Source organism: Nestor notabilis, unplaced genomic scaffold (genome assembly GCF_000696875.1).
Source record: "Nestor notabilis isolate BGI_N333 unplaced genomic scaffold, ASM69687v1 scaffold8347, whole genome shotgun sequence".
NCBI classification, from domain to species: Eukaryota; Metazoa; Chordata; class Aves; order Psittaciformes; family Psittacidae; genus Nestor; species Nestor notabilis.
Window position 1 is genome coordinate 5,625 of NW_009936015.1, and position 23,817 is coordinate 29,441.

Consider the following 23,817-nt stretch of genomic DNA (forward strand, 5'->3'; position numbering starts at 1 on the left):
ATGACACCATGCCCGTTTCTTTACTAATCTTTCAAAGTATTACTTGTTTCCTCCACCAGCGAGGTGTGGAACTGTGGAGGTGCACTCAGTCACCACTTCCTACTGGGGAAGGGGTTAGAGCTCTGTATTTGGAAGTGCCAGTGCAAACCGGGGTCCAGGGGCTGAAAGGAGAACCGGTAAAGGAGGAATGAGATGTTAGAAATACAGGTTCCTATGTGGTAAAGGATGAAGATGCAGAGGAAGAGGAAGGAACTGTAGAGGCAATTCCTGTGACAGTTTGGACTTTTTGAGGGAACATATTTAAAGTCAGATCCTGTTACTAGATGCAAATCTGGAATTGTGTTACAGCCTCTAAAAACAGCACTTACCACCTGCCATGTTCTGTGCATGCAACAGGACCGCTAATTAACAAACAAATACCTATAAGGAGTTCAGTTACTCTCCTGCCAGGCCATGCAGTATCTTCCCTTTCTTAGCCTATTTCCTTTTAAAGTTTTCCAAAGAGATGGGTTCCATTTTTTTTTCTGGATATTAAGCACCTTTTGGCAGGATTTTGCAAACAGAAATGCAAACTGGGTAAGTGAAGAGCCTACTCAGCAGCTTCCTCACCTGCATTAGGAAGGGCACATAGCAAGCTAATTTCAGGATCAAAGTCTTACACTATATCTTGCTGTTTGGAAGATTTTCTATGATATTCACTGCTCTTTGGGTTTTTAATGTTTAGTTCCAGTTTTACTAAGATTAAATAACTCTACTTCCTCTCTCATGTTTACACCTTTTATATGCTTCAAAATGCTCAGCATGTCCCTCTTCCCAGGGAGTATAATTTTTTTAACACTTCCCTATAACCCTTTCCTCCCCAACCTCCACTATTTTTGATGCTCTCTTTGATTTATTCAGATACAGAAAGTTTAATGGAGGGAGAAAATGAAGGCATTTATGCAAGGTCCAATTTATCAAAACCTACGTAGGAATGATTTCAAAGGGTAGGAAATAAAAGTTTTCCCTATTCACATATTTACAAAATGCAATCAAAATTCACCACCTCCTTTAAAAAATATTAACAAGCTAAAAAAAGAGTGAACATTTTTACTGTTCCTCAGGGTAGGAGAAGTATGATAGAGCTTAACAAACTCTGGGCTGGAGAACAGGAGCAAGATAAGGGAAGTTTACTTGAAACAGTTATGATAAAAATGTGTATGGAGCATGCATGGAGAACTGGTATGTGTGATAAAAAAAAGAGAATACAAATTAAGAGGAGATGGTGTGTGAACCTCTAAAGATTTCACTCCTGTGAGTTTGGAATGACAACATCTCTTATGGGTGCCAGAGATATGAACGTCCTATGTGGCTTTCCCCCCATGAGTGACAATAATCATAAAGATATAGCATCTCACCACCACATTTTATTTCACGCCATTTATTTGGTTTCAGCTTTTTGATGTTGGTCTTTTGAGCAAATCAGTTTCTATAGAAACAATTCTGTCACTGATGCAGCATATGAAGACTTGTGTCAGTGAAAAGTTAGTTTACTGCTTCGAAATCTGAAGGGTGGTTTGGGTAAAAACACAAAACAGAAAAAAACCAAACTGTACTGAAATATTCTGTTATATCTGTGGCTACACCTACCTTTACCCAGTGGACAGTTAGTGCTTCACTGTACTGTATCCAACCTATGGAGAAACCTTTACTCTTCACTCTGCAGGCAGTCACTTGCTGAGAAAGAACAGCATCTCAAAAATTTCCAACTCCAGTTGGAAGGATTCTGTCTTAGCATCCCACATTATACAAGAGACGAGGTCCTGCATTCAACAAGCTATCTGCCTTTGATCCCAAGTCTCAAGAACTAGATCATCCCTGTCTCATTCAACCCTGATGTTTCTTCTGATCTGAATGAAATCACCCCAGTTGTTCTTTAAAGTTATGAGACACTTTCTCTTGTCCTCCTGCTAAGAATTTCCAAGAAGAGCTGTTGTGACCATCGGAATCCTGTTGTGTAGCAAGGCGGCTGGAGCCCCCATCTTCCACCAAGGCAGTGAGGCAGTTCTAGTAACTTCTTGGTCTCCCTGCTCTATCAGCCCTGCCAGTCTGTTTCCTTCTGGAAGACTGAAACTGCAGAAGTGCTACAAAATTACAGTCACAGATGCTATTTGGAAAATCTAAGAGGACTCTCCAGTTTGTGAAAACAAACCTCACATTCCCAAACTGTCACAATGCCAGCAAGCAATATTTGGCTTCAAAGGGCACACAGTTATGTGAACACTGCTTAAGACTGTGTATACATGCGTGTATGTAACTGCACATGTGCATTACCTGGGAAAAAACAGTCAGTTTATTCATTCAGCATAAGAAAGAACTGAAGATGTAGTAAAGATGCAAAACAGCTCTAACATTCCAGAAACAGGGGATGTGTAACCAAAAGAAGTATCTCACTGAGAGGAGAACCAGACCTTGACTGCTCATGGAAATAAATCTTTTCCCATGACAGGTTTGAAATTTCATCTATAACTCTGAAAAAAGAAATCTGAAAATTATTCTCAGTTACATCCATAGAAGCACTGACCTTCAGTATCTATAATGTTCAAAGAAAAGACACTTCCACTTCTGACAGATCCACTGCAAATACAGTCTCAGCAGCTCCAGAGCAAACATTGAGAAATGCAACTTGTGTCCATAATTCATTCATTCCAACTTATCCAAACAGTTTTTCCTCTGTCAAGAGACTTGCACGATTCAAGATGCAGCCCTACATATAATGAGCAATCAGGAAACCCCTCTCGTGTATGACGTGATCTTAAGTGTCAGAGTGACAAATAAAGCACACGTTCCTATAATATTCCAAATCAATAGGAAAACACATGCCTCCAATTCAAATTCTCAAATTAACCTTTGTATTTACTACTTAAGAGAATCCATAAACAGTTTAGGTACAACACTAATCCTGAAAAAGCCCATTATACCTTAAAATAAGCTCCAAGCTGCAAATCAGACAAACCTCAACACAGTGATTATGCAATTCTGCAAGATAAACTTATGTTAATTCCAGAGAACTGTCCCATACAGCAAGTGTACCAAACATCCTCACACTGACCTGTTTAGTTGAATACAAACATTGTCCTTAATCACTTCTCAGCTCCTGGCCACTACTATGAAGAAACAGGTACAAGCTGCAGAAGTTACTTTGAGATCAGATTTTTCTAACTCCACAGGAGCAGAGCTGGGACCAGCAGCTCTACTGCCTGGAACGAACACAGCTTTCCACGGTAAAAATTCCTTCCCGGAGAGACCTTCCCTGGATCTTTCCAGCTTGAGATTCCAGAATTGACTCCAACAAACAAAAACAACCAGAACAAATCTAATTTCTTTAAACATGCCAACCCTCATGCAGAAAATACAGCACTAACATGAGTGAAAGCCAAATGTCACAGCCCAGCTCCTGCATGCCTCAGAGCAGTCTCCAAACCAACCCAAACCAGAAAAATACATCCAGGTTACCTTGTGGACTAAGGATTAAGACAGAAGCATGTGATATCAAAACCACTTGGTGAATTGCAATCAAACCTTTCCAGAACTGGAACACACTGTTACAGCTTTAAGTGGTTTTGTCTCAAACCCTTCAAGATCCTCTGTTACCTAAAACATTAGATAACGTCTCAGTGCATTGCTAAGTTAAAACCCCTAGTTCAGGGTTGAAAAGCTCTTGAATACATGAGTAAGATCAAAGCAGGTAAGCTCAATAAACTGTGTAGTCACCGTTTAGGGGCTAGAGGAGCATCACTTCCACAGCATGTTGGAAGTAATTTTCTCTGGTGACATGCTATGTTTTGCCTTAGTGAACATTTAACCTCTAGATTCGGACAGCACACATTTGGCACGGGTGCATTTCTTCAGGGAACACCAGAGTGGTTACTTCAAGTGACAGTTTTCTAATTATTCTGTCAAGCATCAATCTGTGAAGTTCCCAGTTCCTCAGCACCCTGATTGACAGGGCAATCAGTGCTTTACTTAAAGCCTCTAGAGCTGTTCTGTCCTGACAAATGCGTTTTAAGAAAGACCAACCAACCAACCTACGCCTCCTCTCCAGGGTTCAAAGGGAGTGGAACATTTGACTTCCAAAGCAACTCTCCACTTTCTACAAATACAGTTCCCTGAAGAAGCCAAAAACCATGGCATTAGTACATATAAAGTAGCTGGGGAAAGAACAGAGCAAACCAGTATTTTCTTTTCTATTACAGTAATTAATTTCAAGCATTTTATTTTGGAGCAAATCAGCTGATAAAAGTACATCAAAACCAGGGAAGGAACTGAGATAATGAAATCCTTTTCAGTAAGAAGTTTTCCTTCTCGTAAGAGAAGAACACCCACCTTCACAGCACTTTCAGCTTGATTCTGATTTCCTCTTCATTTTGATGAATATCATCTTCCTCTGTTGAGGGTGCTATTGTGACTTCTCTTGGGGTCTTACAGCACTACTGACTGTAAGAAGTGGGAAAATGAGGGACTTCGTGAGTGATAAACAATTAGCCCTGTACCAAGTTCAGGGAATAATACAAGCTACTTAGTAGTCCTGACCACGATTTCCTAAATAACATGAAAGTACTTCATGCTCTTTATCTGCTGTGTAATTAAATTCAACACCGGGGCTAAGATCTGACCAATAAGTTGGCACTACAATTAGACAAGGTTTGATTTATATGCCAAGATCCTGCACCTGAGAATTCAACAGTGGAGTTGCTCTCCTTGGCTTGCTGGAACAATCTTTTATTGGTATTGTTTAACTTAACACAAAGAGAAAACCTCTCACCATACAGTACACCAGCACGCCAATAATACTAGTTTCTATTTGCAATCAAATTTGCATCATAGTTACTCCTTTGGTTTTAAAAGGTAAGCTATGAATAATGCAGGTTTGGTGACTAGCTCTTGATCGTGAGTGCTCTGTGGTGAAACACTGACTGAACTCAGCAAGACTAACAAATAAATGAAATATCAAGTCAGGTGTCAAACAAAGGGTAGCAGACTACAGCACATACGATCACTAATCAGAGTGAACCGCAGAAAACCTCTCTCTAGATTTAATCCTTAATTCTATTTTTCTGATGACATTAAATATGTAAATATATTCACACACACAAAATTCATTTTTTGTCTTGGATCTGAGTCAAAACTCCGAGTACAAAGACTACCTGTGATTTATGAAATGAAGGAAATTTGTTCTAATCAGAGCTCACATCTAGTCATAGGCCAGCAACGGCTGTTTTGGTTTTGTTTGTTTGCTGGGCAGCTCAACACTCTAGGATTTTTATACATGAATCATCACTCCTGCTAACAATACCAAATGATTCATTTTCCTTAATGGACAAGATTCCTTTTGGAGAAGATTATGTTGAACAATGTAAGACCAGAAATTAGTTTCACTGAGTTCAATAGGAGCACTCAAAGAGGGAAGCATCGTGCCGTACAAGAAAGAACACAAAAATCTAGCATGAACAAGGGAGCAACTGTAGTTGTGAAGGACTGAAACTCATCTAGATCAACACTGTCCTCCAGGAACTACTCACCTGACCTAGTAACAAGCCAGTTCAGGCAGCCAATGTATTTCCACAGAATACCAGGTTGGAAAGGACCTCAAGAATCATTTGGTTTGACTTTTCTCGGCAAAGTACGATATAGACTATATATCCCAGATGAATCTTGCAAGTGTCCAATGTTGGGGAGTCCACCACTTCCCTGGGGAGATTATTTCTGTTTCTACCCGCTTAGTCATTCTGCCAGTGTAGCTCATTGAGCTTTTTCATTGCTGTGTCAGATGAATGTGGGTGCAAATGGAGAGGAGGAGGATGCAACTGTGGAAAACTATCTTTGACACACTAAAACTGGCACAGACCTGATTCCTTGACAGAAGGCAATGACAGAGCTGACCGCTGATAGTACAAGCGGAGGAAGGAAGTTCTTTGATTAAAAAAGCCTAAAACTGCAGTCGACAGTAAGGTGAAATCTGTCCCAGTGTCAGGGGAAAGGCTGAACCCATCTGCTTTCAGATGAACCTACTGAAGTTCAACAGACTTTCACTATTACGAAGAGATTTTAGCGAACACTGATGCAATGTAGGCACTATCTCTGCTTAAGTTGCTTCTATTTTATCTTGTCAGTTCCATTACTTCCCTAGTTTGTATGATTAAGTGAAAACAAGAATGTATTTAAGATTCTAAATTACACACACAAACCCCCCAAACCAACTGTATAAGGCCCCATGGAAGTTTTGATTAAAGGCAAATCCTTCACAATTCAGAGAGCACATGCTCAATCAGTGGCTGAAGAGGAAAACCTCCAGGGAGCAGCAGGAACTAAACAATTCTGATAAGGTTTCTGTGACTTTCCAGCAAATAGTAATTTGCTCTTTTATATTTCTTCAATAAGAAGTCAAGCATTGCAGTCCCAAACCTTTAAATCAAATGATTTGCTGGGCACCAGGCATTCAACTTTCACCGCCTACTATAAAATATTGATTCCACACATTCATTCATTTCTACCCAATAAGTGATTCTTCTTTTTTTTTTTCTTGCTAGTTACAGGCCTATAACTATTCTGGGAGGTTGACTTAATCAAGATTTAGTTAAGAGAAAAAGGGATCCTCAGCATTTTCAAGTTTTAATCTTGTCTACACCACATAAGCATGTATGTAATCTATTTTCTTAATGAGATGTTTTTACTCTATTAATTCCAAATCTACCATGCACAAGAGCCATCCATAGATTACTGGAAGGCTTCTGCTTTAAGCAAGAGGTTGGCATTACTGTTTTAACTTTTGGTTAAGAGACTTCTCAGACTTCTCCAGCTTCTCTGGAGCTAACAGAGATTTCATTCCCTTTTCTGGTAAAGTGAATACTGGCTTACACGGTCAGCCCAAATGTCACCCACTCAGAAATGCAATTTTATGGCACTGGTGGTAGGATTGCCGTGTTGCTTACACTAGAGCACTTCAGAGATTCTTGGTTAGAGGAAGGCAATGCTGTGTCCTGACTACTATAGCTGGCTGCTCCTCTGCATTGAGCAGTTTGCTTGCAGCAGGAGTGCTCCTTCTCCCCCACGCACTCAGGAATGAACATCTGGTGCTTCACAGCTCTTTTGGTTGCTCAGGCTCCATAGAATGGTTTAGGTTGGAAAGGACTTTAAGATCATCTAGTTCCAATCCCCTGCCATGGGCAGAGACACTTCACCCTAGATCATGTTGCCCAAGGCTCTGTCCAACCCGGCTTTGAACACTGCCAGGGATGGAGCATTTACCACTTCTTTGGGCAACCTGTTCATCTGAAAATTAGTCCTATTTCTCTTACATTGTATGATTAACTCTTGTTTTCTGCAGACTACGGTCAAAAGTACAAGCACTAAAAGAGATAAGCCCTCCACTTTTTACACTAAAGATAGCACCTCATTTTAGAGACAAAATACTGAAAAGTACAACACAGAAAACACCTTTTGAGAAATAGGAGTAATTTTCATTTTCCTGTAACAGGACAGTTTTCTGTTAGAAGATGAAGCTAAACCTTTAGCAACAAGAGTAAGAACTACTCATTTGTGGTAGATGTGGACTTGATCTGTCAAGTACTTAAGCACACGACAAGCTTTAAAAGTGAATAGGCTCATTTATTTCAGCTTTAGCCATCCACTCAGAATAATAGATAATAAAATATTAAAACTTGAAACAGGTTTGAATATCTTGTTGAACTGGAGCATGAATAATGAAGTTGTGAAATAATTCAGTCCTACCTGAAACAAAACAGAGATTTAAGGGAAAGAAATAGCTTTTCCCTCTTTCACTAAGCCGTATTTTAAATAATTTTTGTTTCTTCCAAAGCTTTTTCATCATCTTATGCTCAGCAGTGCAAATGAATGGATGAACACAGGCCAAAGAATATTTTTCTTATTCAAATATAAATTAAATACATCCCTGTGACTGGAACAACAGAGCACATCCTGGTCCAAACCCAAAGTTTACATACTATAGAAAAACACATTCCCTGTCTCAACACTAAAACAAATTGAAAGGAAATAAAAAGGCATCTACAGTGGAATACAGAAAATACAGATCCTCTGCACCTCAAAATGCCATTTCCATAGAGATGGGTGGATGTTCTAACAGACCATTCTCTTAAAAAGGATGCCAATGAGTTTAAAAGCGATGCATTTGCCAGACCTGTATATTATTCCTGATCACATCACTGCACCAGCCGTGTCAGATGGCATACGGGATTGATAATAATAGGTCAGAACAAGATCACCCATCATGATCTATTTCCTATAATAAGATGCCAACCAGAGCACAAGTGTCACAGAAGAGACAAGAGCAACATCTGTGTTTTTCAAACAGTTCTCTCCTCTTCCCCAATAACCCCATCACTGAACCTGACACTGCACTTTTTGCACCTTAGAGACAAAGAATGATTCAAATACCCCCCCACCTCCCGCCTTTTATTTTATAGTATATCTCTACACTGAAAACCTTAGCAAGACCAGGCCCCTTATTCTTCTGTCTTTACAAGATAGTTTTATGATGGGGAAATGTTCATTAATTTTGTATTACCCTCTCACCCCCCAAACTGAGTCTTGTTCTTCAACTAACCTACGCCCTGTCTATCTGTGCTCCATCCATCAAGGGTGCTTCTGAAATTATAAGCAAAACCAGTTGATATTCATTTCACTGTCAGAAGAAGATAGTGTCTTACCCAGTACAAATGGCTAAAAGCACCTACTGGAAATATACAGTTCATCATCTAGGCCTGTTTCTATCAGGAACAGATGGAGGTAAGGTGATTAAATTTCTTCATTTTGATGGAAAGAACAAACACTTTCCTAGACAGCCATAACACCTCAAACCACTTAAAAATAATGAGCATGAAAACGTGATGTTCTCTACAGAATAGTTTAAGTAAGGACACCTACAACTTTTATTTTAATATACTATTCCCTACCAGTATTATCAAATGATATGTCTTTCATTCTCCTGCAAATATGCTAGATGATCTATAAATACATTCATAGTAAGTTACTCATTTTATCAAGATGAGTTACCAAATTGAGATTCCTAAAATATCTTCCCTTTTCATCCTCACTAATTGTGAAATGAATCATATAAATTTTCAATATTTAATCAATTTGTAAACTACAGTAAAGGATTATACACATTTCTGATGTATTATGCACGGCATTTCCTTTTAGCAGGCAACACCAATACACACAAATATAAGTACCCATTATATTGTACACGCTGGATACGAGATCAGGCATTTGGCAGTTAGAGGTGATGGTGTCAAAGTTTTCAAGATGGACATATACTGCCTGTATCCACCGCCCTTCATTTTAGGCCCTGGTTTGGAGTGAGAGGGTGATACCACACTATGACATGACAAGAGACAGGTACTATCACATAACCATTAACATGTACTTCTCTAAAACACTTCCCATTGCAGGCTCAGCCATACTAGCTCACCAGGGGATACCTAGTAAAGTCCAGTCCCAAGCATTAACAAATAATTATAGGAATAATAATAATACTAATAATAATTATTATTCCTTTACATTTCTGATCATTAATCAAATGTATTCCAAACAAGCAGGAAAATGCAACAAGTCCTGACCACACAGCAGCTATCTCAAGAGGGTGAGGCAGATTGCCTTTTGAGGAAATGGCAAGGTCTGCTCTTCTGTCACTATTTTATAAGGGACACCACTACTGAGAGAGTAATTGGCACACAAACATTTTAAATTCCATCCAAACCCAACAGCTCAAATTTTATTGTGGTTCTTCCACATATTTTTCAGCATTTATAGCTTCTATGGAAACATTTGTGCTTTTTTCCTTATTCCGCCACGAAGGAGGCAATTACAGAATCTCTGCAAGTTTTCCTCTTGCTCAGTAAGTTTATTTTCACAGCCAGTTTTTAAGATTCATTATAGCCAACTTCAAAATGCCAAAAAGCATTCAACTTGTCAGTGCCTATAAATAACGGGAGAGTCATGTTAAAGTATATTTACATATCAATTACTTAGGACTTCATACTACACATGCTCTTGAAAAAATACATTATTCTTGACTATAAATCAAGACAATTCAATTATGCAGCTTAAATGCATAATGGTCCTCACATTTTCATAAATATTAGCAATACGCTATCAGTCTCTCAAAATGCTTCAATGAAAGGAGAGAATGCCTTTTCAATACTTTAAGTGCTCTAAGAGATGACTAGTCATTTCACATTAATTCCTGCAAAACTGTAGAGACACATTAGAAGAAATCCTTGTTAAAGTTCTATTACTCCATATTTTCTCACCAATGCAATGCTAATAAAAATGTGGGGAAACTCCTAAATTACTCCTATAAACTCAAATCCTACGTATCTATTACAGAACCATGAGCTGCTCCAATATCCTTGGTTAAAGGCAGAGTATTTGTAGAGATTTCTGAGGCAGAAAATACAATATGCCTTTGTCAACTTCTCCCACCTGTACAAGATGTTTCTGTGCTCTAATAGGTCTTTTCTACCTCTACAAAGTGTCATCCTATGACAATTTAGGGCTATTCTCTAAAAGAGGAAAAGAAACCTCTAGACCATCACTGGCCCCAAGGAGAATCAATTCATCCTGAAACACTCTGGCTACATTTTTGTTTAGCTAGTTCTTAAAAACTTGCAGTGTTGGATAGCCTGTAAGTTCCTAAAATAAACTGCTGTAGGACTCAACTACCCTTTCTGATGGACGACTCAGAACAGCTAACTTGAATGTCTTTGCTGCATTTAAACCTTAATACTTCTCACCTCACTGTGGCAGACACTGGGCAGGTTAACTGAAGGTTTCCTTCACCTTTTTGTGTCTGGTTCCTCTTTCAGCCCTTGAGTCTTTTGTGTATTTTAAATAAGAGAAAAGGATAGTCTCTCCATATGTGTTCACACACCCTCAAGGCAGAAGGGGCTCTATATGCTATGAGGAGATAATATGAGATCGTAAGATCCATCTTCCAAAAACTATGTGGTGTACTTCAATGACACTGTCTTATAGAAATGTCAAAATTGCAACGTGAACTCAAGAGGTTTATTGATTATGAATTTCCTTTTCAAAATGTAGCATTTCATGTCTACAAAAACCATGCTGAATACAAAACTGGCAGCGGGACCGGGCTCTGAAATAAGCAGTAAAGGAACATGTAATAAGCACTCAAGTAACAGGGATAACTTCTATCATTTCCATATCACTTAATTTATTTAACAGACTACATAATTTTTGATCAGTGTTGAGAGCAGTCATGTATGGTACATGAGTATTATAACTCACAGTTTACAGAGGGGGAAACCAGAGCAGTCAAAGCCTGAACTTTCAAAAGCAGCCACTAAATTCAAGTGCCACCATTTTCGGATACCCAGTCCCTTTAGGGCTATGCAGAGTTGTGAACACTGGAGTAGCAGTTAGCTCTTGTGAACAGTATACTACAACACACAGATATTTTTCACTACAATATCTTCACCTACAGCTTTTGGAGTTCTCAAAAGCATCATATGATGCTTCACCTTCTTGTATGAATCAGAGAAACATGTAAGGCATAAAGACTTTTCATGCTGGGTAAAGAAGAGCTGGGTAATGAAGTATGTAAAGGGTGCATGATAGATGAATGAGAAAGCAGAAAGACTTCTAATGACTATGTAAGAACTGCATTATCTGAAATGACGTGCAGTCTGACAAGTCAAACAAATCCAGCGCTAACACTCTATCATAGGTCCTTAACTGAACACTATTTAATTTCATTTATTTCATCACGATTATACAGACACTGAAATAGACTGCACATGTGATAGAGAATATCTGATCCTACTGATTCATGGTTTCACATTACTGTAACACTGAGAAACCCACTACTGACAATAGTGAAACACAGAAAATGCATGACAAGCTATCCACAACCAGCCTAAGCTCTAACAGGGATAGGGCTCAGTATCACAGCAAGTGTGGCCATTTTAATGTCTGTATTTCTAAAACCTCTACACGCCATTTTTTATTTATGCCTTTTAAAACTTAATAGTCCCCTTCCCACTCTCCAAAGCACCCTCCTCTCACTCCATACAAAACATCCAGGCCTAACAAAAATACTAACCTTACCAATGGGCAAAGGCAGCCCTAGAAGAAGGTCCATCAAGTTGTTTCTTTATTTCTGGATGTTGCCTTTGATGTTCTCTTCCTCTTAGTCAAGACAGACTTGATAGCCTTGACTGACTGGCATGACTAATACTGCCACAGACGCTCTGCAGATGACATGAAAGAGCTGTGCAAACTGCCTGCACTCAGCAATTGGCCGCTGACATTATTTTTATTTGATATGATTACAAAGTCACAGTGCCCAATCCTGGATCAGGAACACCATGTGACAACATTCCCCTCTTCTTCTTCCATTCTCTTTTCTCCCAAACTGTTTGAAATGATGCCTCAGAGGGCAGGATGCAGGGAATAATTGGTTGGAAATAAATACCTGGCAACTTGTAAGAAGCTTATCTACCAAAAACCCCTTTTTGGCTCAGGCTTGTAACCCAACAGTCAAACATTAGGCACAGACTCACTGCATAAGACAGATTTTTGCACAAATCCCAGGACAAACCTCTCAGCTATATTTAGAAACCTTACTCGTAAGAGCCTTTTCCCCCTAAAACTGGGAGCAGGTCCTTATGTAAAGTTGCAGAGCGAGAGCAAACACTCCAGTAACACTGATCTAGTTATGACACTCCGAAATGCCTGATTGTTTGCAGACTTTCTGAATTGTTTTCACTGAACTAGCTCACCCTAATTCACCTGAAATAAAGACCAAATAAATTACATAAAGCAACCTTATTTTTATTTCTGAAATCTGAAAAGAGAATATCCCAAATCTTTCCTCCTAGCATAATGTTCTCCCTTCTGTTGCCACATATCGGACTGTAATGTTAAGAACACTAATACTAAAAATCCCTCCAGCCAAATGGATAAACCCATGATAAAAACGTCTTACTATATGAGGATGGATAAAGTGTCTTACTTTCACAAGAAGCACAGCTGGAAAATAAGTGAATTGCAAAAATATGATTTAATGATACCCTCTTTCACACTTCTGTTCACTCAGATGCCTGGAAAATAAAAGCCCCAAGACCTCCGCTTCACACTCAACTTAATGGTGAGACACTGTGCTGGGTTCAGCTACAGCAGTCATTTTTTCTCCTTCTTAGTAGCTGGTGCAGTGCTGTGTTTTTGACTTTCAGTCTGGGAACAATGCTGATAACACCGATGGTTTTAGTTGTTGCTCAGTAATGTTTACTCTGACCAAGGCCTTTCTCAGTCTCATGCTCTGCCAGGGAGGAGGGGAAGCCAGGAGGAAGCAGAGGCAGGACACCGGACCCAAACTGGCCAAAGGGCTATTCCATACCACAGCACGTCATGCCCAGTAGATAAACTGGGGGGAGTTACCCGGAAGGCCCAGATCGCTGCTCGGGTCGGGCTGGGTATCGGTCGGCGGGTGGTGAGCGGTTGTGTCCTCTGCCTTTGTTATTCCTCTTATCATTATTATTGGTAGCAGTAGTGGTTTGTATTATACCTTAGTTACTGGAGTGCTGTTATCTCAACCTGTGGGAGTTACATTCCTCCAATTCTCCTCCCCATCCTTGCAGGAGCAGGTGAGAGGAAGAAGGGAGGAGGAAGTGAGCGAACGGCTGCGTGGTTCCGAGGTACTGCCTGACCTTAAACCATGACAGTTCTTTGTGGCGCCCAACGTGGGGCACGAAGGGTTGAGATAACGACAGATCTGACCAGAGCGTATCTAATCATATCTGTGATAAACATTCATTGTTTTGGATTGATAGTCACTTAAACCATGTGGGCTTAAACCACAACAGACACATTAGTGCCATTGCTTTTCCCATCAGTGAGGTGGACAGAGAGACACATCTGACATAAGCAAACAGGTGAAGTGACAGGAATAAGAATGCCTATTCCCTATTAACAAAACAATAATTTGAATTCAGAGTAAGGAGCAGCTAAAGAAAAATGCCAACAAATTTTTGTGTGTGTTTGATATGAATTATTCCCTGGATATGAGTTAACAGATTTCAATATAGAATACAATTTTTTTTCCAGAGACATGTTTATCAATCTGTCAATAGTATTTTGCTTAAATGACAAGGAAACACTTGTTAACATCAATTGATTTGATAAGTCTTTAGTCACATCATCAATGACAAGCTTCAAAAAAGGTTGTCAAAGGACCTTTAGGGGGAAAAGAAGAACAAGGACAACAAACAATCTTGGTGTTTAATTACCCATATTCCAGTGATACTTTCTAACAGGAGGCAACTGTTAAGGACTAGAACCAGCCACTGGTAAACCAAAACTGCTTACAGCACAGTTTGCCTTTTTTACTGGGTTTGAACAGCAAGGTTTTGGTAGTGGGGGGCCTATGGGTGAGTCTTCTGTGAGAAGCTGCTAGAAGGTTCCCCCATGTTCAACAGAGCCAATGCCAGCTGGCTACAAGGTGGACCTGCTGCTGGCCAAGGCTTGGCCCATCAGCAGGGTGGTAGCATTTATTTAAGAAGGGGAAAAAGCCTGTACAATGGTAACCTCAGCTAGAGAAAGGAGTAAGGATATGTGAGAGAAACAGCCCTGCAGACTCCAAGGTCAGTGCAGAAGGAGGAAGGAGGTGCTCTAAGTGCTGGAGCAGAGATTCCCCTGCAGCTCACGGTGCAGAGGATGGTCAGAGAGGAGCTTCACTGCCCTGGACAGCAGATTTACTATTATTTCAGCTTTAGCCTTTCCAAAACTTTGTTGAATCCTATGAACAGTCATCATACGGTAAATGTAACAGGCCAGGTCTTCAGCATGAATAAGAATGAGCACCTACTGAGCTTTGTAAGGATGTGAGAGTACTCAAGGATGAGGACTTCAGTAAGGATAGCTGAAACAGCACCTCATTCATCCAGGCATGACTCAGGCCTCTGAAATACCAAAGGAAACAACCTCCTCTACCTGACTGGTGGCATAAGCAGGAGAAATGAAGCTCCTGCAGTGCCTCCCAGCAGCTTCAACACCCAGAACTGAGCCACCTTCCCGTTTCCCGTTACTAACTGAAATGCGGGAAGACAGCTTATTTTCTGCCAGACACACAGCACAGACTCATAGAAACAAGACAGGAAAGAAGGAAGGAAGGAAAGAATAGTCTGGAGTTTAGACAATGGAAAGGAAAGAAAAAAGAGAAGTTCAGAACCACTGCAATGACCTGTCTGACCTAGCAGGTATTGGATATGGCAGGCTGCAAACAAGACCGGCAGAGTATAAGAGAGTCACTGACTCCAGAGACAGCATTTCCACCCGAAGCCAGTGGGTAACCTTTGCAACAAAAATACCCTTTTAAACTTTTTTGTATTTTTTTAAGAATTATAGGCCCTGACAACAGCCAGATTAAACCAGCAGCAAAGCAGCCGAGATCTTCATTCTTCCCAAAAAACAATATCCCCAGCTCCACCAAATCAAATCATGGCATACCTGTATTGTGTTGCTTTAATACAAAACAGACGTTTTAAAGAGCTACTTCAAAGTGCAGTTGAACATTTCCTTCTGGAAGATTTCTTCTCTTGCAGTGTCCTTAACACTGCCAGTGCCACGTTTCAGTGTAACTAGAAGACAGGACTTCTCCATGTTACAGCCCTAAGGCTTGCTTGTTTGTTCAGTCTTTCTCAGCTTAATGTTGTCTGGAGACATTTACAGCAATTAATTGTCCTACAAGTTCCCAAGAGCAAATTTTTATCTTCTCAAACAAGGTGGGAATCAGGTTAAAGGTTACAGGGAAATGACTGAGCAGATACAAACTGTGAATGCTGCATTAGCCACAACAACTCTTGGAGTTAAAAGCCTACTATTAGTTAAGAGAGGATTTGTTCAATTATTTTATTGTGTATTAGTGATCTAATGGACAGGGTGTATTAGAAGAGGAAATAAGAAACAAAATTTACTATCTTTTCTGAACAAAAAGAAATAAAACCTGACATGTTTATTGTTTTAATAGATACTAAAACAAATATTAACTGCAGAGCTGTAAGGAAAACAAGGGCTTTGATGTTAGGCTGATGTAACTGCCAGGGCTGCTACAGTCTCCTGTTATATGTCGGGATACCTGCATATCTTCCCTAGTCCTAATTTTATCTCATGCATATTCTTTATCAGTTACCATTAAGGGAAGTTTTTCACCTGATGTCACATGGATCTGCAACAGTATTGCTGATGGTCACACTGACATAAAATAAAGGTAAGATCAGTCAGATTGAAAAGGCTGACAAGACAGAAAAGACTCACTTTGAGCTTCTCAAGCACCACAGCTGTGGTCATGTGCTGAACTAGGCTCAAAAGAACTAATGTTAATAACATCCTCCCTTTTTTTCCTGGAGTGCAATAACGAGAACCATCAAGAGGGAAATGCAATGGAGCTGTTCTGTGATTCTTCCTGTGAATGAAGGAAGATCAGAATAGACATTCAAAAGGAAGAGAGGATGCAACAAATTAATGAGGAATGAACTGTGCTGCGTTTAGGCTAAAACCTTCTGTATCTTCAGCCAGTCAAAGCCAGGAATGGCACAACTATAGCTCTGCATAAACAAAAGCATAAATGACTGTATCAGGTTCTTCCCCTGCTACCTTTTACTTGTGTAGCTTTATTAGCCCTGGTGCAAGCAGGTAGTGTTAGGCAGTAATATATAAGCAGAATATGTAATAGAAGGATATATTTACAAGTCAAATGTTGGGCACGCAGATGTTCTATAGCTGAAAGCTACTGAAATACATTTTTCCTTTCAAATCGTTTAAACTCAGTCAGCTTCATCACCAAAATTAATACCTGTTGTTTGTGCTGTAGCACATGAAGGTATTTAGTATATTGACAATCATTAGCTAAGTTGCATATCTAAGACTTTACTGCACCTGCTTCTCCACCAACACAAGTTTCAGAACTCAATTACATCTCAGCTAACCTTGATCATTATACAAAGCACACATCACAGAACAACTCAGACACATGCAAACAAATCTTTGTGTAATGCCCTGAGAGCAGGTAAAGCTCCACAAAGGAAGACAAGCACAACACTGAATACTAGCATCAGACAATGAAGGAAACTATCAGGTTTTCTAACACGAATCTCAAGTCCATCCTGCCTCCCTTCCACCCCAGGTAAGGTATCTTGCCTCTCTACTTCTCCAGGTCTGTGTTCTTCTAGGCATGCTAATGACTTGAAGCTTGTACAATCACTAAGTAAAAGGAGACAACCAGTTCTCTTCCTGTGGGTCTTGGGAAGAACATAAACCTAGAGCTCTATAAATGAAAGGTCAGTATGACCCCCATCTATGGGTGTGCAAAAAAATCCAGGAAGAATGTTTGGAATAGTGCAGATGACTGACTAATACAGTGGTGCAGTCAAGGTACTGTGTGCCTTAAAAACATGCAAGGAGATTTACAGCTGCAAAGAGCTTAAAATCTGAAGTCAACCTGTGCTTGTTTTGTACTGCAAATTTTCTTCCTGGTTTTGCCTTGAAATTTTGCTGCAAACAATATTCACTTCTATGTGAAAAGTCACAACATTTTGTCACTCACTGCTGTGCAGGGTATACAATTACAGAGATGTACTTTTCACTGGTGGTATTTAGAGGAGTTACTATCACAGACACAACGAACATGAGGAAAATGGATGGAAGCACTGGAAAAGCACGATAAGGAAGACAAAGCCAGCAAACCTGCCTGTGGACCAGGAACTGAAAAGTCAGTCCAGTGGCTCACAGTAAAATCATTCTCCTCACAGTTCGCCCCCTAAGTAACCCATCCCCAGTGTTCACACCATTATCTGTATTTTTCAGCATACTATTCATGTTCTGTAACACAATTGTACTGCTGCACGGGGAAGCTTCTGGTCCAAAACCACCTTTTTTACCTTTGGATCAGTAGTCAGCAGCTTGAATGCTTGATATACTTGTGCTTCTTTCACGCCTCCACCCAAATCCAAGAAGTTGGCTGGCTTTCCACCATTCAAGGATATTATATCACATGTTGCCATTGCAAGTCCAGCTCCATTGACTGTAATTGTAAACACCAAGTACTTACATTTCATATAAAAGTATATAAGATTTGTGAAAAGGCTTAAAACATATCAGCACAACCAGAAAACACAGCTCATAAACATCTATTTCTAAATAGGTCAGTACTTATTCAAGGATATTCAATGCAACAAATAATTCAAACTCTGATGCACACACACCAACATTTAGGTATCAATTTTAGGACTTAGATGTGCACCTTTCCTTGAACATGTATGAACACTGGAATGGTAACTGTGGGCATCCAAAAGTTTCTTGGAATAATGATCACATTATGAGGCATGAAGGACAAATGGACTCCTTAAGCTCCCTACTCATCATTCTGACAGCAGTAAATGCTGCTTTGTAATACTGGAAAACAGACAACTAAATTCTGGGGGCAGATGCTCCTGAAACTGCCTTTTATTTTGCATTTACATTAGTCTAGAAGCATTCCCAGGGGCACAAAGATCCTCTAAGCTAGAAAAAGTAGGTGAGAATTATGTGTCCCCAGTAAGTTGCTCTTGTTGGACAAAGGAAGGCTTCTATGTCACCTGTAATTCAACAGCAATACCTAATACTAAAAAAACCAATAATATAATGTAGCATTGACAATTATTATCTGGGGTTTTTTTTTGTTGTTTTGTTGGTTTTGGTTTTTAAGTTGAGATTGAAGTCTCACTATCACTGAATCAACTGCAACCCATTCTCAGCATCTTCTAGATTTATGGTTAGAGTACATATCTAAGCAATATAAATGCTGGACATTTTCTCACCAAGCTGGGATAAAATGCCTAATTCAATTAGATTCATAATAAAATGTACTGGCTAAAAGCATTTGTGCAAAATGAAGATTATTTAGAGCACAGATGGCTATTTTACTTATCTCTTCTAAAAGGAAGAGTCATTTCTGTCCTACAGAAACTCCAGGAAAATAAAAACCTGGTATTTTGCTTTTAACAACCAAGCAACTTCTTTAGCACCTTTCCTTAAATGAAAACAGAGTTCAATTTTAAGTGAGAATATCATGTTTTTACACACATACTTTTGCAGTGTCTTTTAAGTAACACAGACTCATTTCTGAAAATTAGAGATTGAATTCTGATTACTTTTCACGTTTTGGCTCAATCACTGGAAAGATCAATGGCATCAGCTTAACAATTCACAGGGTAGAAACGTTCGCCCTCAGCCTGCCTTCTCCCTGACCCTCCTCATGCCCTGCCTGTCTGCTGTGGCCTTCACCACAGTTTCAACAGTTTTAGTTTCAATCCTGCAAGAACTTGTGGAAGGACAGACAACCTCAGCAAAATAGGCTGAAATACTGTCAAGGGTGGACTGAATGTCAGAATGTAAACAAAGTCTATACACTGAACAAGTACGAATTTGTCTTCAAATGTCTTTTGGAGTTATTTGTTCTTACCAAAGCAAGCAATATTTCCATCCAGTCCTATATATTTTAAGTCGTATTTGGCAGCTTCGTTCTCTATAGGCTCATTTTCAGACTTGTCATCCATGGCAAATATTTCTTTTTGCCTAAATTCTGCATTGTCATCAAAGTTTATCTTGGCATCAAAACAAACAACTAAAGGATAAAAAAATAAGAGAACATACAGGCATTTAGAGATTACAGTTAGCCAGAGCTTCTGAAATATTATGACTACTACAGCAAGGACAGGGAGAAGGATGCTTTGGGACTGAGGTTGCTTCCAACATATGATCAGATGAAGTTCTAGCATTGACTACAGCAAATAAGGGCAAGTTTCCCTTGAATCTTATATTAAGCAAAGCAAGCATCTGAACACTAGTACATTACCATGGGCCCTTGTCACAGGATGATCTTCTGTGTTTGCTTTAAACAAAGTTCATGTAAATTACAAAGGCAGTTTGCATGATTTGGACAGTAGATTCATAACAGAGTCTACTTCCAAAACCACTGAAAGTACAACAGGTATAACACATAACAGGTTAGCAATCCAAAGCAAAGTTTGGTAACATGCACTCATTTATAGTGGAGCAATACAAAATGCTTCCCTTAGCCGTAGTTTTAATTTATAATGTTATTAGCTATACACACATTATTTCCCTAAAGATCCGAATTACAACTTTAAGCCAATGGATGTTTAAAATGATCAAAAGATTACAGCTAAATAAAGAAAATTTACAAAAGAAATACAAAACTTCTCATCAATGTCAACAGCCATTATAGCTGTAAAAACAAATTAATCAGCAGCTAAACCTGACTGTATTAAATAATAGATACAAAAGACAAGCTAGTAGACATAACATTCACATAAAAACACCAGCAACAGAAATGTACATAGAGCGAATGGGTTATTTGCCTATTTACTGACTGATTATTTCTATGGGTTTGCAGAGGCAAACACCTCATTAGATTAAAATGTTCTAAGTAAATGTATAGTCTTACATTTCACCATTTAAGTAATCTGACTTGTACTATATCCAGATTATAATTACTGACTGAAGCATAATTGATTTCTCAATGCAAACCAGTCAGATATAAGTGCCTCTAAATGCTGCATCCAGAAAAATCTAATAGTCTCTCTTTCTGCTTGTTCTGATTCATATCACCATTGAAATACATACATATTACATGCATGTCTCATGAAAATTGTACATCTCTCTGCAACTAAAAATGAATTGCAATTAAAAAGAGAGTTTTAAGTCTTTGAGATAGATACCATCAATTAAAATAACTAATCACAAAATATTTTTTGGTGGCACAAATACCTCTTTTTTTCCCCCCTCATTATACAATTGCTTAACTTAATCTAAGCAAACAGCAAAAGATGTACACAAACAGGAGAGTCTCACTGGCCTGTCTTGATTTGAATTGGGTTTTCCTGGTTTGGTTTTCTGATGTTGCTGCGGTTTGTGTGTGTTTGTACATTGGAACTGTAACCAATACCAGATTAAATTAAAACCGGATCAGAATTCCTTTCAGTGACTGTAGTTTCAGAGAACTGCTCATGAGTGTATAATAAACCTGCCTTGGAAGAGTCTAGATCTTACCTGGTCAACCTGCAAGTGGGAAGCTCCAAAAGGATAAACGTCTGAAGTTCATAATATGCTTCAACTGTACTAGAGCTGCTTTAACTTCTTTTAACAACGAACTAAGACCAGTACCATTTTTCATCTTCAAGCTTTGAGTTCTTTGAATTGCTAAACCAACTCAAAGCTAGAGCAAAACTGCAGCTGCAGAATTTGTTTACCTTAGACATGAACATTCTCAATGTCACATTAATAGAATCTCACTTCTACAGAACAGTCATCTTTAACAAAGGCTATGCTGCACAAAGTAGCAGGAAAAACACCTATTAATATTTATCAAGCCATTTGCACCATCAAAAGCACATTGTTACATGCATGATAGATTATACAAATGGATTTTTTTTTTTGTCCAAACAAATATCAAAGAAAGCTCCAGCACTTATATTCATGGAGTACTTCTGTTGTTTTTGCTAGCAATGTGGGATTTTTGTCATCTGCCAATTCAAGAGCTTACACTGAGAGCAAACAAAAGAACCCAAATAAATGGGGAGTTAACAGGCTTCTGACCCAACAGTGTTAACAAAGAATTTGCTACAGAATTAAACAAAAGGAAATACATATGACAATGTATTTTCTAATGGAAATTACACAAAGCACAGAAAGAAATGAATCCATCTTAACCGTTACTTAGACAGGAATAATGGTCTTCATACAGAGAGTTGTATTTTATCATTAGAAACAACTGCATTAAGCTACTCGAATGTTTTTCCATTTGTTTTATCTTTATTCGTCTTTAAGACATTTCAGATGGAGAAACTGCTAGCAAAAAAGAAATAAAGCACAGGAAAGCTTCTGTATATGCCTGCTAGTAAGATGGCTTTCACAGCTTGAAACCCGCCCTGTTTCTGCTCCTCAGATTCCTGGATGTGAAACACATGCAGAACAACTTCAGACAAAACAGCCTAAAACTCCCTACCATCCCTCAAATGAAGTCCTCCTTACTAAATATATCAAGTGTGAATACCAGAACAGCCTAGTCCTGGTAAAAAGAGCTCACCTCAAGGTCATTTCTCTGTCTGATAGAAGGCAATTGTCATAAATGTCCTAACTTCTTGACATCTTGACTGAGCAAAAGGACCACTGGGTACCTTCCATATTGCCCTGTAGCATTATGGTATCTTGGTCAATTATTCTACTAAAAGAATTATTGCAGCAACTTTTGAGAAAGGATATTTTGTTTTTGCAGCATCTGTGGTCTTGAACCCACAAAATAAACCTGGTAAGTAGATCAGCCATGGCAGACAAACATACTGACAAATTTGGTTTGAACTGAACATCATAATCCGCAGGAAAGTTCCAGCAGCTTTAGTTGTACCTATTTGAAAGGTTCCATTCATCTTCAAATAGTCAAAAGTGTTATGTGTTGCACATTGCTAGAACTCGCAAAATCCAGACCATTCATTTTACAAGGCCCTATTTCACTGTTCTAAGTTCACTGCGCAACACAGAATGAGGATGATGTTCTCACCTCATCCAAACTGGTTTTTTACTTAAATGGTGGGGAAAACAACAGTCGACCTGGTTCTGAAAGCAAAGTTTCCATTTCCATTTAAAATACAGCCTACAGTACAACTGCACTGGTCAACAGCAGGGCTTTGTGTTTCTCTCCCCCAGTACACATTTCACAAATTGCATGAGAACCAACAGAGCCAGAGTCAGTTCCTAAGAATTTGACTTACATTTATTAAGCTGAGCGAGGTTTACAATGCAGAAACTATTGATTCAAAGCACATGTTATCATGGTACTTCCAATGACATGGAAATCTGAGCACGCAGTGCTGTGAGAGATTCTCAGATAGTTAAAGCATGTGGAGGGAATCATTCTCATGAGGTAAACTCTACCCAAAGAGCTAAAGGATTCTGGTGGTAAGAACATAAAATAACCCCCTCAAACCCCAACCGAGAAGGAACTTGAAAAAGGGCTGCCATCAAAGCAGAATTCGTACATTTAAGCCACAAATATACTCCTCTAGCTTAGTTTAACCTGAAAACAGGTCACGATGTAAAAAAAAATTGATGCATATTTAATAGTTATCATTGTCTCTGAATTACCCTCATCTACTTTAATAGACAAGATATTCCTTTTTGTATTTAAAATGCCACTTTACAATAGAGTGTTTCTGTGTCCCAGAGCCTATTTTATAACAAACAGTACCATCATTTAAGATGCATCAGTAAACCAGGGTAGGGCAGCATTTGTTTTACATCCTTTAGAGCTTTTCAGAGTTCACTACCAGCAGAGCTTCTCTTTTAAGCTGTGGACAATTCTCTGCCAATTCTTTTGCATTTGGTTTGGGTTTTTTAAGTTAAAAAGGGAAAAAACAAGGTTGGACAATTGTACTTTCTACCCACAATTCTGCATCTGAATTCCTCACCAACTGAGCCAAAACCATAGATTTTTAGTGAAAAGCTGTTTATTTTACAAACTAGCTGTGGGCACACAAATAGTATTTAAAAAGTGCTAATTCATTCAATATGAGGAACTCATATTGAATATTGTACAACTCATATTGTACAAAGAGCAGGAAAGTTCTTAACTGACACAGCAGTGATCTTTTCCCAAAAGTTTCCAGAACAGCAATTAAGCAACCACATTCCTAATGTCTGTTACAATGGGTAAAGGCTTTCTCT

At 39.0% G+C, this 23,817-nt stretch overlaps 1 protein-coding gene across 1 annotated transcript in view; it reads right to left on the minus strand.

Moving 5' to 3' along the window:
* Positions 1-17,933: 17,933 nt before the first annotated feature.
* The window catches only part of SUCLG2 (succinate-CoA ligase, GDP-forming, beta subunit), a gene marked incomplete at both ends in the record, with an annotated part of 48,812 nt that continues 42,928 nt past the window's right edge, over positions 17,934-23,817 (minus strand). Inside the window, 2 exons of the mRNA XM_010018121.1 lie at positions 17,934-18,118; positions 19,538-19,699. Coding sequence (XP_010016423.1) covers positions 17,934-18,118; positions 19,538-19,699 — 347 coding nt within the window. The remainder of the gene's footprint in view (positions 18,119-19,537; positions 19,700-23,817) is intronic.